Source organism: Thermobia domestica, chromosome 8, assembly GCF_964235325.1.
Source record: "Thermobia domestica chromosome 8, izTheDome1.hap1.1, whole genome shotgun sequence".
In the NCBI taxonomy this organism is placed as follows: domain Eukaryota; kingdom Metazoa; phylum Arthropoda; class Insecta; order Zygentoma; family Lepismatidae; genus Thermobia; species Thermobia domestica.
This window is the reverse complement of record NC_137461.1, coordinates 275,593,658-275,609,900: the sequence shown is the minus strand read 5'-3', so window position 1 is coordinate 275,609,900 and position 16,243 is coordinate 275,593,658. Positions and strand designations below refer to the sequence as shown.

Sequence of the window (16,243 nt, the reverse complement as noted above, 5' to 3'; positions counted from 1 at the left end):
CTCGGAAGTGTATTTATAACCCTCCATTTATAGCGCCTTCGAACCTTCATTATGAAGACATTAGAATCAGAAGTTGTATTTGAAATAATTTTACAAATTTGGGTTCACTCGAGTAGACTGTTCTATTAAATAGAAAATTTACGTAAAATACGATGTGGAACATTTTTCGTGAAGGAGTAAGTGTGGGGTGCAGGGAAGCAAACTGGACCCCACCTGATTTTAATATATTTTGTAAACTAGACCACAAGGAACACGGATCCGAAGGAATTTTGACATTCCGACTTTCGGAACTCGAGATATTAAAACTTAAACTTTAATATGAACCTTATATATCTAAATGAAAAAAAAAAGAAAAAACAATATTATCTATATGAAACACATTGTGTTCTGTGAGATATATAAAGGCAACCAACAAAGTTCTGTCGTTTTTTGTGGAGGTCTGTGTTCAATTGGCCCTCACACCGTGAGTTAAATGCGAATGGAGATAATGCGAAGGTCAGTTGTTGATGTGGGCATATCCAACGTACTACCTGGTTGTGGCTGTTCAGTTACACCGTGAACTTGCGTAAGGACAGAGTGAATATGGAACCTCCTCAGAGGTTCAGAAGGGCGTGCATGGTGACGAAACACTCGAAGACGCATACGTACCGGAAGACCAACACATGTACAAAATGAAGGCAGCAATTGAGGCGTACGGTGGTGAGACATGTGAGGAACCGGGACTACAATTCAGTGTGAGTGGAGAAACCATTTGGCAGCACCTCCATCAACTTAGGAAGCACTACAAGTTGGGTCGACCTGTCCCTCATGACTTGATCCCGGGCCAGAAGGCAACGCTAGCAGACACTTATGTTTCTTTGATGTCTCGTCTGAGGAAGGAGCCATTTCTGGACAGGGTGTTGACATACTGTACAGTATGATGAGAAGTGGGTCCTGTACGAAGCTCCATGGCGCAGTCATCATTGGTTAACATCCTATGAATCGGTTCCAAAGCAGCCGAAACCAGCACTGCATCGGAAGAAGGTCCTTCTGTGTTTTTGGTGGACTGCTCGCGGCATCACGCATCGGAACTGCTACCAGCCGGTCAGAGCAGAGCATCAATGCAACTGTATACTGTCAGCAGTTGAGTTGTATTCAAGAAAGACTCAAAACTCTGGAGCCAGCACTTCTAAATCGCTAAGGGTTTCTCCTGTTACAGGACAACGCTAAGCCCCACATGGCTATAATGACCCAGAACACCATTCTACTCCTTGGATGGCATACCATTGCATCCGACATACTCCCTGGACATTGTACCGTCCGATTATCAGCTGTTCCATTCCTTGGACAATTACCTTAGAGAACTCCAATTCAAATCATTAGCACACGTACAAAATGCATTTGATACCTTCTTCCCTTCGCAGCAAACCAAGTTCTACCGCGAAGGAATCCATGGCCATTCTGAACGTTGGTAGAAGGTCGTTGATACTGACGGGTACTATTTTTGATCTTCCAGGAACGTCTTAAGTGACATATCGATGTTCTAAGGTGTTACGTCAAAAAGCAGCAGAACTTTCTTGGTTACCTTTATACATACTATAAGTTCTAGTATCTCGAGATCCGAAATTCGGAATGTCAAAATTCCTTCAGATTCGTGTTCCTCGTGGTCTATTTTACAAATTATATAAAAATCAGTGGGGTCCAGTGTGCTTCCTTGCTGCCTAAGTGTGAATGTAAGTAATTACTGTCAGTGCACAGATATTGAAATAAATCTCCAGTAATAGTGAAAGTATTATATGTGTGCGCTGTTCCACTATCCTCATTTATGCGTATAATCCCCATCCCTAACGCGCCTGCTCTCTACGGACACACCCCCTCGCTCCCGCTAGCTCATCCTGCTGTACTCCTGCCCTGGTTCGGTTAAATAGCAGTCTTGCTTTTTAGTGGCCACCTAGCACAAGTTGGTTCGTATTTTATAAATTGTAGTTTTTATGCCATATGTCCACAGTGTATGTACACTGAGCTCTCTTGAAGTCATTTTGCAAGTAGTAAGAGCTCTTCATTTAGTGCATACTCTGGAGAAAAAAAAAAAAAGCCCTAACCTAATCAGAAAATATGAGAAATGTGTCAATATTTGGTAGAACCGTCTGCCCGAGTAATGCCTATAATTCATTTCTAAATGGGTAACTGGTCGGCGCATTTACTTTTTATTGATTCGGCTTAACATTTGTGTATAGCACCACGGCTATATAAGACGTGACCTATTTAACTGACTAGCTTAGTATGATGAAGTTTAGCGTCGTTTTGTCAGCAAAGGTTATATAAAACGGAGATCTACCATGAATCCGAACCATCGTGATGCATTAAAACTTCAAACCTCTACCACTGAGAATGAAGCCACTTACCCCGTGCACCGATGACGTCCGCGATAGTCACTAGACCAGTGGTGAGGACACTTTTCAAGAACCATCCGAACTACTAATTTGGTTTGTATCTCAAGTAAGAACACCCACCGGGTATCAAACGTAACTGTGCGCTCACTAAAGGGTACGCACGCACGATAGAGATAAGTGTCTCTCGAAAATTTGTCGATGTGTTTATTTATAGCGGCTGTTCTAAAAATGCCGCCCACGGACCACAGAGCATTACTCTACAAAATAAAGCAATATTATATATATATATATACATACATCTTTCGAGTTTTCGTCAGGAAAGACAAAATTGCACTGTGACAACGTCTCAAAGAACCATAGATAAGATTAGATCTAACAATCTATCAAATAGCTAGTCATATCGATTCTTCCAGATGCCAGCCAAAGTTTATGTTGATTGATACTAGCAACACTTACTAATGTAGCAATCAATTCAACTGCTTGTTATATTCGTAGAGTAATGCTAATGACTCCAAGTTAACCTGCGACGTTGTCACATTGTAAAACTGATTCCCAATAGTGCCTGGAAGAGGCCCGGAGGGCATAGCATCACGTAATATTTTCGCTTTATTTTGGTCTGTAGAATAGTGCTCTGTGGGCGCCATTTTTAAAACAATCTCTAATGCAGTACTCACCAACTACCTCTATCAAAATTGTTGCGGAAGTACCGGAGGATTCTGAAACATGGATATTTGGATAGGACACACACTAGTTTCTAAATAAAGTCTTGACCCGACTATGGTAGGTCCCAAAGTATTGGAGCTATGGATCTTTAAAGTTCATTTTTTCATGTTTTCGGCAGTACTCCGAAAAGAATCATTTGTGCACCCAGGTTGGTTTATATTCTGTTTTATCTTTGCGTCAGGGATCACCTCCCAAACATTGTCGGTGTTGTTTTGAAACACCCTGTATATATCTGTTGGAAGAACTAAACTTTTAGAAGAAATTAAATAATTTAATTTCGGGTTCCATAGGGTAAGGAAAACCTGTTATTAATGGAAGTTAATGATTATAAAATAATTCGTGGAATAAGAATGTGCGAGGGAACTTGAAAATCTCGAGAAAACTCAAGAATATCATCAATATGACCTGGAATCGAACTATGAACCCATCGTACCAAATGTAAACGTTTTATCACCGAGTCACCATGCCCTCCCCCCTTGCTCCAAGGAAAAGTTTTGTCTCTGTCGATCGTACGCAATTCGAAGTGCATTAGCTACATGGTCAGCGGCGCAGATCTATCTTCAACATTGGGGGGGGGGGGTGACGGGTAAGACCGTTCTCATAATCTCTTTATACGATGTTCAAAGTATTTATGAAGTTGGAAAATTATGCTGTGGAGGATTAGGGGAGCAGAGTTGTCTTCACCATTGGCAGACTGAAAGCTTTGATGCTTATCCTGGGGGGAAATCAATTTCACCTCACTTTCCTTTGTGGCAATCGGACACAAATCACATTTGTCCCAAAAAAGGGAGGGGGATATTTCAAATCAGATTATTGGGGGACAGTCCCCCAGTTCCAAGATTGAAGGGGACATACCCCCGCATCCTCTCAGGATCTGCGCCAGTATACTTGGTCACGGGAACTGTACTTAATTCTTACAACAATTTTAGGCTTTTCCGAAAGTAACTCCGTTCCCAGAAAGCTAAGACAGGGGAGTTGAAATAATTTCTTCCGGGGGAGGGGAGCTAACTTGAGTTCAGCTTACCTTCATACATACATACCAACAACCAACTGAAAGTTTCAGGGGGTTTAAGAAGTCGTTGGAGGGAGTCATCCCAACTGGTCACAGTTTAGCTACGAGACTGTGTAGAAGTACTAACTTCGGACCAACAAAAATCCAATAATATTAATTAGATGGGAAAATTAAATGCAGTGATTATACTTAGATGCTAATGAAGATTGTGATTATGATAATAAACAAAATGGAGAATGAAGAAAATGAGACCAATTGGAGAACCCCGAAAAAGATTACACACACGATGATTGCCTACCACGAATCCTACTTGGTGGGAATTTGCATTGAACCAGTGATCTCAAGCACTACATGTAAGCGAACTATCACCGAGTTATTTCTCTACCTAGGATATTGAATCTGAAATCGGTTGATATTTAGTATCTCCCCAACTTTGCACATATAAAATCTCCAGTGTTGCTTACATCACAAAATATAGCTGAGCGAGCGACAACGAGTGAATCGGGCTAGAAGTCCCGCAAGGCCCGTCTTTTTCTACCTTTATCACAATCTAGACAAAAGCAAGGTACTCGGTTCTGGAGCCATGAAGCGAGTTGGAGGGAGATACTAAATGCCATCCTTGAAATCTTGAAGTTTTACGTCCTACGAACATGTCGGTTAGGCTAAAGGACACGGTGATTATGAGAAATGAAAGAAATGGTGGAATAAAGAAAGTGGGAGGAAACGGGAGAACCACGAGGAAACCCACGCACACGGAAAGTTCACTTTGAGCGAGCTGGGATCGAACCAGGGACCCCATGCACCAGAGGAGAACGCTCTACCACTGAGCCACCGAAGTCTTTTTCTCCACTACGAATCCCACTAAGTGGGGCCTTGCATCTAAACAGTGATGCCAGGCGCCAAAGGTGAGCGTACTACCACACTTATTTCCTTCTGTAAAGATGGCACACTCCTCAATTAAACTAAGTTAACGACACAATTATTTAGTAGGGTTCCGAAATATAATATGATCAGTCTGCACAATATACAAAGATATTTGTGCATTGTTTGTCTCCGAAATAAATAATTTACATGGGTTTTCTTTTAGAGTATACATACATTAGAAATTCAGGCCAATTCGACTAACTGAGTGTTCTGCATAGGACTCTGAGTAATATGCATATAATCTATTTGGTTTAATTTCAGTGAATAATTGAAAAACAAGTATGAAAACCGAATACTTACCTCCTGTGGATAAAAGGGCGCTTGCAGTGAAATACATATTGCACTCGCAAAATTCGCCACTCCAATCACAAAACAGCACAACCATTGACGCCTTGATAAATCAAACATTATGTTTCTTTAAATTTAGTATAAATAACTTCTAAAGTTATAGAACCACACGAACACGAAGAAACAAAACACAATATACAAACACTTTTGTTTTAAAAGATAATTAAACTTTTGTAGCAATAAAGTTCCGGATGAATAAATGCAAACTCGCGGTACAATTTCACACTTTTCCCGACAACCTTACTCTATGTACGGTAGAAACGACTGTGCTGCCACCCGGGAGCTGTTCCAGAAACTTGTGTAATGCTTTGACTTCTTGACCCTTTTCGAGTGATAAAAACAAGTTGAAGATGAGTAAAAATCACGTCACCCACAACTAATATAGCCTTGAATATGTGAATACATAAACATGTTATCTGACCGCTATCATTTTAAAATTACAGTATTTCTTTTTATATAAAAAGGAAAATATTAAAAAATGGTAATGTGTTTATTTACTTCGATCGTTAGTCATTTTTTACTTTATACTGCAATGGAAATCAATAGTGTGGAAAATTTTAATTAAAAGTGACATACGGCAAATAAATAAAAAAAATCGATTAGCTGAGTCATGAGTTCGAATTACGGCTCCAGAGTTCTACAAGAGGGAAGTCACATTGGCAGTGGCGGCTAAACACACAACAGGGATGAATTCAGGGGGTAGCCCGGAGGGAATCTCTCCCCCGAAAAAAATTCATCCCCCCCGGAGAAACTCAAAATTTCAATCGCAAAATGTAGAAATTACTTCATCCAAACTCCCCTGCCACCGAGGAGTTCATATCCCCTTCCCGGGTGAAAATGTCTGAATTCAACACTGACAGACAATACTCATGGGCTTTGGCATGAATAGTGATTTTTCAATTTGAAGGCATTCTTTAAATTCTGATGTGAATCACAAATATTACAAGAGAAATAACAAGAAATGTGTCATTGCATAATCATATATTCCAGATACGTTTTACACTCAGAACGCTGAACTTAATTATAAATAGGCCTATTTTGTTCAGCACAAATAATTAAAAATATTCAAGAAATAGAAAACAAGTCATGTTTCCATTCCAACACTACTTAAAATCTTTCATCGGACAGGGAAGGGGGGCATTGTGGCTAAATGGTAGACCTATAGTGCTAAATGGTATAGGATTTCGTGAAAGGGGGGTACGTGACATGAAATACTGTGATCATCACACTAGGGGCTCGATCATTCTAAACTATTTTACTGGAACATATATTGGGCTCGTTTAGCCAGGATTTCGTAACGGGGGGGGGGGAGGCCGTGATATGAAATTTTGAAGGCTTAGGAACTTGATCAATGTAAACTACTTTACTATCAACATATATTGTCTTGTTAGGACAATAAAATGAAGATATGTTGGTAAGTATTTTAATAACAAACTATGAAGAAATCTCGAGTAATAAAAGAATAAAAAAAAGTATTGAAAAAGATTTTACAATATTTGCGTTCCTTTCTTTGTTCATTCAAATATAACAATTTTCCTTTCATTATGATCTCAACTATTATAAAAAGTACATACTCAATAATGTTTTGTAAAATATTTTACAATATCTGCGTTCCTTTTTCTGTGAATCAAATGCTAATAGAACTCCTCTTCCATATAAATTTTTGTTTTTATTATTCCGTCAACTACTGTCGGTTCCAAATGACAGGTTATTAAAGGAGCAGTAGAAAATTGTTTTTGAAATAACATGTTTGATTCTGCAAGGATGCGATGACGAAAAATTATGATAAAAAATGTCCACGCTGTTACTCAACGGCACTATGTTTTCGGAAGCTTGCAATCTCCCTGACTAGTAGCAGGAATTCTGAGAATTCTGTAACTTTTCTAGAAATTTCAAATTCCCCGACTTCCAGGATATCTTGCTTATCTCGCCACCATGTATTGCAAGTAATACAAATCTCCTCATAAGAAAAAGTAACCAAAAGCTTCCTGTAGGTTTTTTTTTTTTTTTTTTTTTTTAAATTTTTAACGCTGATCCTTCTTTTTCTCATTTCATTTTGTTTCATCCTTCCTTAATTTTTTCATTTCTGTCTCGAAGGGGAGGGGTCCGGACCACCCTTGGCTACGTGCCTACCCATTTCTACTCCTATTCCCATGATGTATAGGTGCTGATTGCCACGGGTGCTGACTGCCACAGCCAATTATTGGCGCTGATTGCCACGACTGTCGCTGATTGCAAATATGAAGGTGCTGACTGCCACGACGGCGTGCAGACTGCCACGAGCCTGGAAGAAACTATATTTGGAAAGAGAGGAATTAATCCCTCATACTAAATTTATGATTATTAATTAATTTAGTAGGGATTAATTTAGTAATCATCACAGCAAATCTATGTGGCATCCTATAAGTTACAAAGTTGCTCACTAAGTGGAAGGACATACACTTGGATGTTTATAAAGGGATTGTCTTTTCTGTTATGTGTACAATTTGCACATTTTATTGTTTATATTAATTGTTTTATTGTATTATTTAATGGATATGATGGTCTGAAGCCAGCTGACAAGGGAAGTTCGGGAGAAAGCACTCGCCTGCAGAGAAATAAGCATGTCATTTGAAGGACCAATTCATGCTGATTACAACAGATAATAAAACTCCTGTACGTTGAGAACTATTCGAGATATTCAGCTTGGAAGTATAGAATATATGAGAAAATGAGTGGATGCACGTTTCAACGCGTTAAGTATTCTCTCCCATGGCGAAGCCTGATGGTTTGAACTTGCTATTGCTGGATCACTGGGCAAGGGCGCCGATTTCTCTGTAAATTTGAGGGGGGCCCATTCAGATACAGAAGGTATATATATGAGGATTTTAAGACAAATTGCATTCAAATTATGCAAAATATTGTATATTCATAAATACAATACGGGGACCCACATGAGCTTTGTGCGGGGGCCGAGCGCTCTTGGCCCCCCAGGATCGGCGCCCTTGTCACTGGGGTCCATTCACCGACAAATTGTCCATTACAAGTTGCATGACGGATGGCAAAGACGTAATGGTTGAAAAGATACCAAAGAATTGTACACGATTTGTGCAACCATTTGATGTGTTTTGATTACGATCAAAGATTATGGAAGGAGATTTGTACATAGTATGAAACTTCTTCATCCGGACGTTATAATGTACCAACGAAACAATCAAATAAAGTTCGTGTCCGTACGAATCACTTCCGATCACGGCGATACGTTGGATTATTTCAGTTTGCGTTCTACAAGGCAGGTTACGCAGTGGTGCCCACCCCCCCTTATGTCTATGACGCACCCCCCCCCAATTGTCTATCCGTAGGTGTTCTCCCATGAAAAAATCTTCTTTTCGATTAATTTTACCCCCCCTCATCAACCATATTTATATAGATTTTAACCCCCCCCAAATATTTCAATGACGCAGTTTGCGTCATAGCCCCCCCTTGTGGGCACCCCTGGGTTACGAACAAATTATAGGCCTATAACTTTTGAATCACTTGTCGAATTTGCTTTTTGCTTTGGTTCTGCGAGCGTATTTTCGAAATACACTGAACTCTAGCCATAAGGCATTGTGAACGGGGTTACGCTTGGCAACAATGTAGGAGTAATGAATGACGTTTATATCGCGATCACGAGTCATGACTTACATATAGCACAAAGTAAACGCCAGATGCTCTCGGCCTTGGTAGCTGAGTGAGCTAGCGTAACATGCTAGTAAGGAAAATTGTTTTTGGCGTGTGTTCAAATCCTGCCCTAGGAAAGTTTTTCTTTCTATTTTTAAAATTTTTTATAATACTTTCGTTAAAATAAGATTAAAATAATATTCAAAAAGTAATTTAACGATTATTCTTTAAAATTTTCATTGAACTTCTTTCATTAAAATAAGTTTGCCCTTGTACTTTACAGATCCATAGCAAAAATAATAATAATAATAATAATAATAATAGTAGTAGGAACGGGTTAGAATGCAATTCAGCATTCCGTGCAATGTTGCCAAACCTAATGCCTTCTGGCTAGGGCTGAGTGTATTTCGAAAATTTGCGTTCTGCGAACTGTTCCCTTGACTTATACAACGCAATTGCACATATAAAATGTTCATGGTTCAAGGGAGTCTTTTGCCTGAGTCATTTCTTCATAAAACAGAAGAACAACAGTGATCAATTTTCATCTGTAACCTATGATTATTGTGAACAATGTAGTGACTAATTGTATCTAACAAACCCGTTAATTATTGCGAAACACTTTTTTCTGTTACTTCCGATAGCTTTCAATTCGTATGTCAATATTCGTTACTAATTATGTTGTCTTAACGCATATAAATGCGCATATCCTTATTTTCTCATATAAACTTCCAAGTTGAATTCTCATATAAACTTCCAGGAATTTTATTAGCTTGTAATCAGCATGAATTGGGGCTTCAAATGGCATGCTTAGTTTCTCTGCAGGCGAGCGCTTTCTCCTGAACTTCCCTTGTGAAGGGCAGCCAGCAGTGTTTTTTGATGGAACTTTCAAGAGCTGCTCGAAACAATTTGTGCAGCTGTACATGCTGATATAGGGAGTTCAAGTGAGAACACATAAATCGTACCAATTTTGTACGCACCGCTCCCTCACAAAACTGAAAGTACACTCATGTCCAAAATTATTGTCGCATATCTATAACTATCTTCTTGTAAGAATATAATTTGATAATGATTTTTCAGAGTACTTTTAATACTGATACTATGTGTATAATCAGGAAACCTATATTAGTGGTAAATTTCATAGGAAAGATATAAATACGAAAACCATAATGAGTAAAATAAAATGTAACTAAATGGACAAGAAAATTTTATTTTCCTTTCATTGTTCTTATTTGCTGCTCTTTTGACATGAAATTTACCACATACTTGTCTTTGCCGATTGTACACATACTAACATTATAAGAAATACCGGGCGAATTCGTTATCAAATTATATTACTATAAATATACCACATTGACTTGACACCTAGTCTTCCGTTTCAGGCGCTGCTATCGGCTGAAGGAATTCCACTCTCTTTCGCTAAGGCTCTCTCGCTTAGCAGCTGCTGAACTCTTATTGGCTCAGCGCGTGGGTGTGTCGGGGTGTGAGCTTTAGTTCGCATTTTTGCCACGGCTCAAGACATTTTGGCAGCACAATAGAACAACATATTTATAGTCATTCGACAATAATTTTGGACATGAGTGTACATACAGAGACCTGTTTACTTTTGTTAGGAGTTGGTCTGAACAACACCATCCTACGGTTCATCACGTTTCTTTCATGCTTCTTTGCGTCCGGTAATGTTACGTCTAGCAACTTTCTCTCAGGCTCGTGGCAGTCAGCACGCCATCGTGGCAATTAGCACCTTGATATTGGCAATCAGCGCCAATCATGACAATCAGCACCAATAATTGGCTGTGGCAGTCAGCACCCGTGGGATTCAGCACCCCACCTCCCATTCAGGGCCGTGCCGTGGGGGGGAGAGAGCAAGCGGCGGCCCCGGGCGCCGAAGTAAGGGGGCGAAAAATTCGAGAGAGAAAAGGAAAAAAGTTTGGAAAAAATTCTTGGAATATATGTATGGGGGCGCCGTCGTATACTCTCGTCTCGGGCGCTGATTTTCCACGGCACGGCTCTGTTCCCATTCCACCAACTCTTTCATCATCATTCTATTGCCTTAATCATCCGTCGCCCTTAGCCCAAAGGACATGATCGTGGGGTGTTAAATATATTTCGTACATTTACATTTCTTAATTGATTCTGTAAAAAATCATTCGTTTACACATCTATTAAAAATGCATATTTGGTACCGCCATATCCAGACCAGCGAAGATGGTCGGTTTCTAGAACTAAAATGTAATGAACAGTGTTACCCAGTGGCGGCGGTTGGACGTTAAAAGTGGGGGGGGCAAGACATGATCTCAATATTTGTATATCAATGTTAGTTATCCTGGTTTCTTCTAACATTTTGTTTGACGAAAGGTTGTATAACTATTAGGATACTTTCTTTTCCAGTTAAAATACCGTATACCGTGTTTCATATTTTTTAAGTAAATTGCCAAAAGCAATGCAAGTAGATACTAGCCCTTTTTCTCTTAAACAGCGAAGGTGTAAGAAGAGATTTGATTCCTTGCTCACGAACATTTTAAAATTCTGTCTGGAAAATTGTGTGATCAGATTAGAGGCATATTTAATAACAAATTTGCAAAACAAATAAACAGAAAAAATAATATTAATCGACTAGTAATGAAAAATGAGGCTTGTTTTGCAAAAGTTACATTGAAACCGGGGATTAATGAACAATTTATATTTTTAATTTCACACATGCTATTAAATGTATGTTATTACTCTTAGAAAGATAGTAAATACTAGAAGCATATGCTGCGACATTAAAAGAAGTACTTTTGCAGATTCCCCAAACATGTTCGTTGAATGTAAAGTTTTCCCTTTCTTGGAATACGTACATCAAAACTCAACAATACTTAGAATCACTCCAGTTATACAAAATAATCCTAAAACATAGAATTATTTTGAATTCACTAAATTTACTTGTATATACAAAATTGTATATGTACACCCCTAAACTCGTATATTACACTGCAAACATTGCTGCGCCTTTGACGTGGGAAACCCGGGTTCGATTCCTGGCGGGAGCTCATGTATTTCGTATTCCACGTTAATCAGTAGGTCCTCGTCCTCGTTAATCAGTAGGTCTTACACATCCACTCTTGATCTTGGTCTTGCACTGGAAACCTTGGTCTTGGTCTTGCACACCCAGTCTTGGTCTTGGTCTTGCTTGCAAGAGTCTTGCAAGTCTTACTTTAAAGAAATCTTATGCTTTTTCTAAGGTAAATTTTACTCTGGATGTAAGGGATAATAAATTCTACAATGCGCCAATAGTAACGGAAATACAATGTATGTTTTTAAATATAATATAGTTTGAATTCATGTTAGTACTATGATGATAGTGTACAACATAGGCGATTAACTTTATTTTTTTTTTTAATGGGTGCCCACGCTAAGATAAATCTCAACGTTTCGCAATATTAATATATTTTTTAAACATATCCAATGCTCCACTGGTTCCCAAACCCAGGAGGCTACCCCTGAGACTCCTGAAAGAAAATCAAGACGGCACAGATTACTGAAATATCATGAATTGCAAAATTATTTTTACACTCTAAAGGCGTCAGATTTTTTTTTTTTTTTATCTTTTCAACTACTATTTGCTAATCTTTGTATTGAACAAACTTGAAATTAAATATTGAAATTCTGCTTTACTGATTCCAAACGCAAAAGCGATGGTAAAAGAAAAATAAATTGGAGGCTTTCGAAACGTGAAAATGGAGAAAAAGAAAGAGAGAATTAGCTGGGTTGAACGGAAAACGAATGTGAAAGTGTTAGACATAGTATCAGTTGGGGAGAAAAGAAGAATTTTAGATGTAATTAAGAGGAATAAGAGAAATTGATTGAGACATTGACTGCAAGGAAAAACTATTATGAGGACGTGCTAGATGGTATGATGGAAGGAAAGAGAGGGAGGAGCGACGGAGACTGTAGTTGAAGCAAGGTATTAAAGCAGAAAATTGCCACGTCAAGACAAAGAGACTAGCTGAGAACCACCGTACATCGAAGCTTCTCATTTGCAGCAAGTGACCTGCCAATAATGACAGAATAGCCATGATGATATATTTAGCAACATCGGTCAAAAAAGAGAGAGAAAAAATTAAAATGATAATGATTATAATCAAACCTCTCAACATTTTGGAATAATTTGAATGAAAACTGAAAACGACTCAACTGTCTATGTCTTTTCTGTAAACTCAATTTATATAAATACTTTTGACCTATATTAGAAATACAAAATAACGGTATCCAACTCCAAGTTATTTGAAATAACTGTATAAAATCACTCTCACTTGTAAATATGGATTAGACATATTTATTTTTGTATCCTCGATTTGCCGTATAGCTACCTATGGAGGCTAAAATTTATGTTGATAAACAATTATTAAACGTGTAAGCATCCGCCCATGAAATCAAACTTGCGGTCGCATGCATTAAGTTTTTGATAATGTCATGAAAATGTTATTTCGATATTAATTTTATGAGCACACATGAAAAATTTCCAAAGGATGCTTGAGCCTCAGAGCCAAGGCCATATCTATGTAGTTGGCACCTATGGTGTACGGAATTACCGATGTTCAATACTACATTTCTCTTTAGTCTTGAAAGAAGAACACCATTAATATTTTTTGAAATTAAATTAAATATCTAGTTTAACGTCCCAGGATTATGCACCGAGGCTAACGGATGATGAAAAATGAATGAAATGTTGGAATCAAGAAAGTAGGAGAAAACGGGAAAACTCCGAGAAGACCCACGCATATGAAGTTTCTCCACCAAAAAAAGCTCACATGGCTCAAGATGATACCTGTGTGGCTTGAAAACGAGTAATAACTACAGAAAACGCGAACCGATTCAGGAAATGACGTACCGTAGCTATATGCTACAGGGACAGATCTACTCACACGGATAGCATAAACTACTGGAAACACATTCACTCCAGCGGCATATTTACTGAAGCCAAGAAATTCAAGTGAAAGATGTAATAATTTCCCCCCTTTCCTTTTTACATTCTATAAAAAAAATGCAAGTAGTACCGGTACTTGGGCAAGACTTGCGCAAGAGTTTTGGTCTTGGTCTTGCAGGTATGATCTTGGTCATGGTCTTGCACCCCTTGGTCTTGGTTCTTGGCTCGGGATTCCTGGTCTTGGTCTTGCCTGCAAGACTCTTGCACAAACTGTAAGACCAAGACTCTTGCGCTCATTGCTAGCTACGAAATAGGATTGTTATCCAGCGTTTCATTTCCGGTGGGAGAGCTTTGAGATTGGAACACATTAAGGTGGTTTGAATTCCAGCTTATATGCTGGGTCCACATCTCGTATACCCTCGGAGCTGACTCCAACAAATGACAGGATTGTTATTGAAAATATTTTGGACACATCCCAGGGCCTAAATAAATCTTAATCCTTTGTGCCTTGGGAAGAGAATCGACTATATTTCAATTTATTGATTCTGTTTACAAAACCAAAATGATGATCATATCTGTTTCGAAATGGAGTCTTCCCGTTTCGCCTATTTGACCTAACTACCTGTTTTCATTATTATCTTTATGTCATCTTAGATGTAGGTGGAAAGTATGGCCGTTATGCCTATTTCCCTTTCGCCTATGTTTACTCGACGAGGGATAGTAGTGCCTGGGGGAATTTTCCTATGAAGATAAATAAAGATCTGCCTTATAATTTAAATAACACCGGATTCGCAAACCAATAAACGAGAAGGAATATCAGAAACTATGGGAAGCCAATATTCTTTACGGGATCTGGATTATAAGATTGAGTTATTATAAGAAATGGCTTTATCTTTCGCGCTATCCTTAACAGGAACAAACGTGGTAGTAGTTCGTGTTTCCGAATCATCTCATCAACCCAATTTACGAAATGTGCACGCGTTTAGAAGTATGCTGAATAATATACTTACACAGATGAATGATAAGATTAAAGGATTATTATTATTATTATTATTATTATTATTATTATTATTATTATTATTATTATTATTATTATTATTATTATTATTATTATTATTTTAATTTTTACTTTATACCGAAATATGTTCACCTTTTTTACATGATAATGAAATGAAATGAAAACTTTCAGTTTTAGGTCTTACGATTATGCCCTTTCGAGACGCGGTGGTTCAGTGGCAGAGCGTTCACCTCTGGTGCGTGGGGTCCCTGGTTCCATCCTCACCAAGTGCACTTTGTAGTGGACGAACACCATGTGTGTGGGTTTTCTCGGGGTTCTTCCGTTTCCTTCTATTTTCTTCATTCCACCATTTCGTTCATTTCTCATCATCACCGTCTCCTTTAGTCTAGCCGGTATAAGTGTGGGACGTAAAACTTCATTCATAAAGATTTCATTTATCTAATTTTTTGTTATGCCCTTTAGGCTAAGGAAGAGAAATAATTAAGACAAGTGAATGATGATGAAAGAATTGGTAGAATGAGAATGTGGGAGAGAACGAGATTATCCTGAGAAAACCCTGAGGATATCCTGAAAATGTGGGAGGAAACGAGAATATCCTGAGTAAACCCTGAGAATATCCTGAGAATGTGGGACGAAACGAGAATATCCTGAGAAAACCCTGAGAATGTGGGAGGAAACGAGAATGTCCTGAGAAAACCCTGAGAATATCCTGAGAATGTGGGATGAAACGAGAATATCCTGAGAAAACCCTGAGAATATCCTGAGAATGTGGGAGGAAACGAGAATATCCTGAGAAAACCCACGGTCACGCCACCACCACCACAATCTTATTTGACTGGCTATAGAACCAAGGATCCCATGCACTAGAAGTGAAAGCTCTACCACTGAGCTACTGTTGTCCAGAATGTTCTGTTGTTCAAGTTCAGTATTATAATAGTTGTCCTCGATAAATTACAGAAACTAATACTCAAGTCATTATACATAAAATATATATCACTTACTCCATGTATATTCGATATTGAGGAGATTTTGACTAGTGGTTTTTCAAACATAATATAATTTTCCTGCTTCTTTGAATTAAATCAAAATAAATTCGCTTTTAAACGAAAATTCTGTTTTACTGTGATTCGAACTTGGTACGACCGACTATACTATTGTCCGCTTATCATTTGACTACCATTTTCGTTCCTCAATATAACGCCTTTGATATTTCTCTTTAGAACAAATCCCGCGGTTATGCCGGCTATGCTAAGGAAGGCAGTGATGAGAAATAACTGTATTGGTGTAATGAAGAAAGT

General features: G+C 38.4%; 1 protein-coding gene across 1 annotated transcript in view; it reads right to left on the bottom strand.

The window, feature by feature from the left end:
- Positions 1-5,678, bottom strand: part of LOC145693642 (MFS-type transporter SLC18B1-like) — a 263,501-nt gene extending 257,823 nt beyond the window's left edge. The window contains exon 1 of the mRNA XM_081769831.1: positions 5,332-5,678. Within this exon, the coding sequence (XP_081625957.1) occupies positions 5,332-5,439 (108 nt within the window). The 5' untranslated portion in view covers positions 5,440-5,678. The remainder of the gene's footprint in view (positions 1-5,331) is intronic.
- Positions 5,679-16,243: the final 10,565 nt, after the last annotated feature.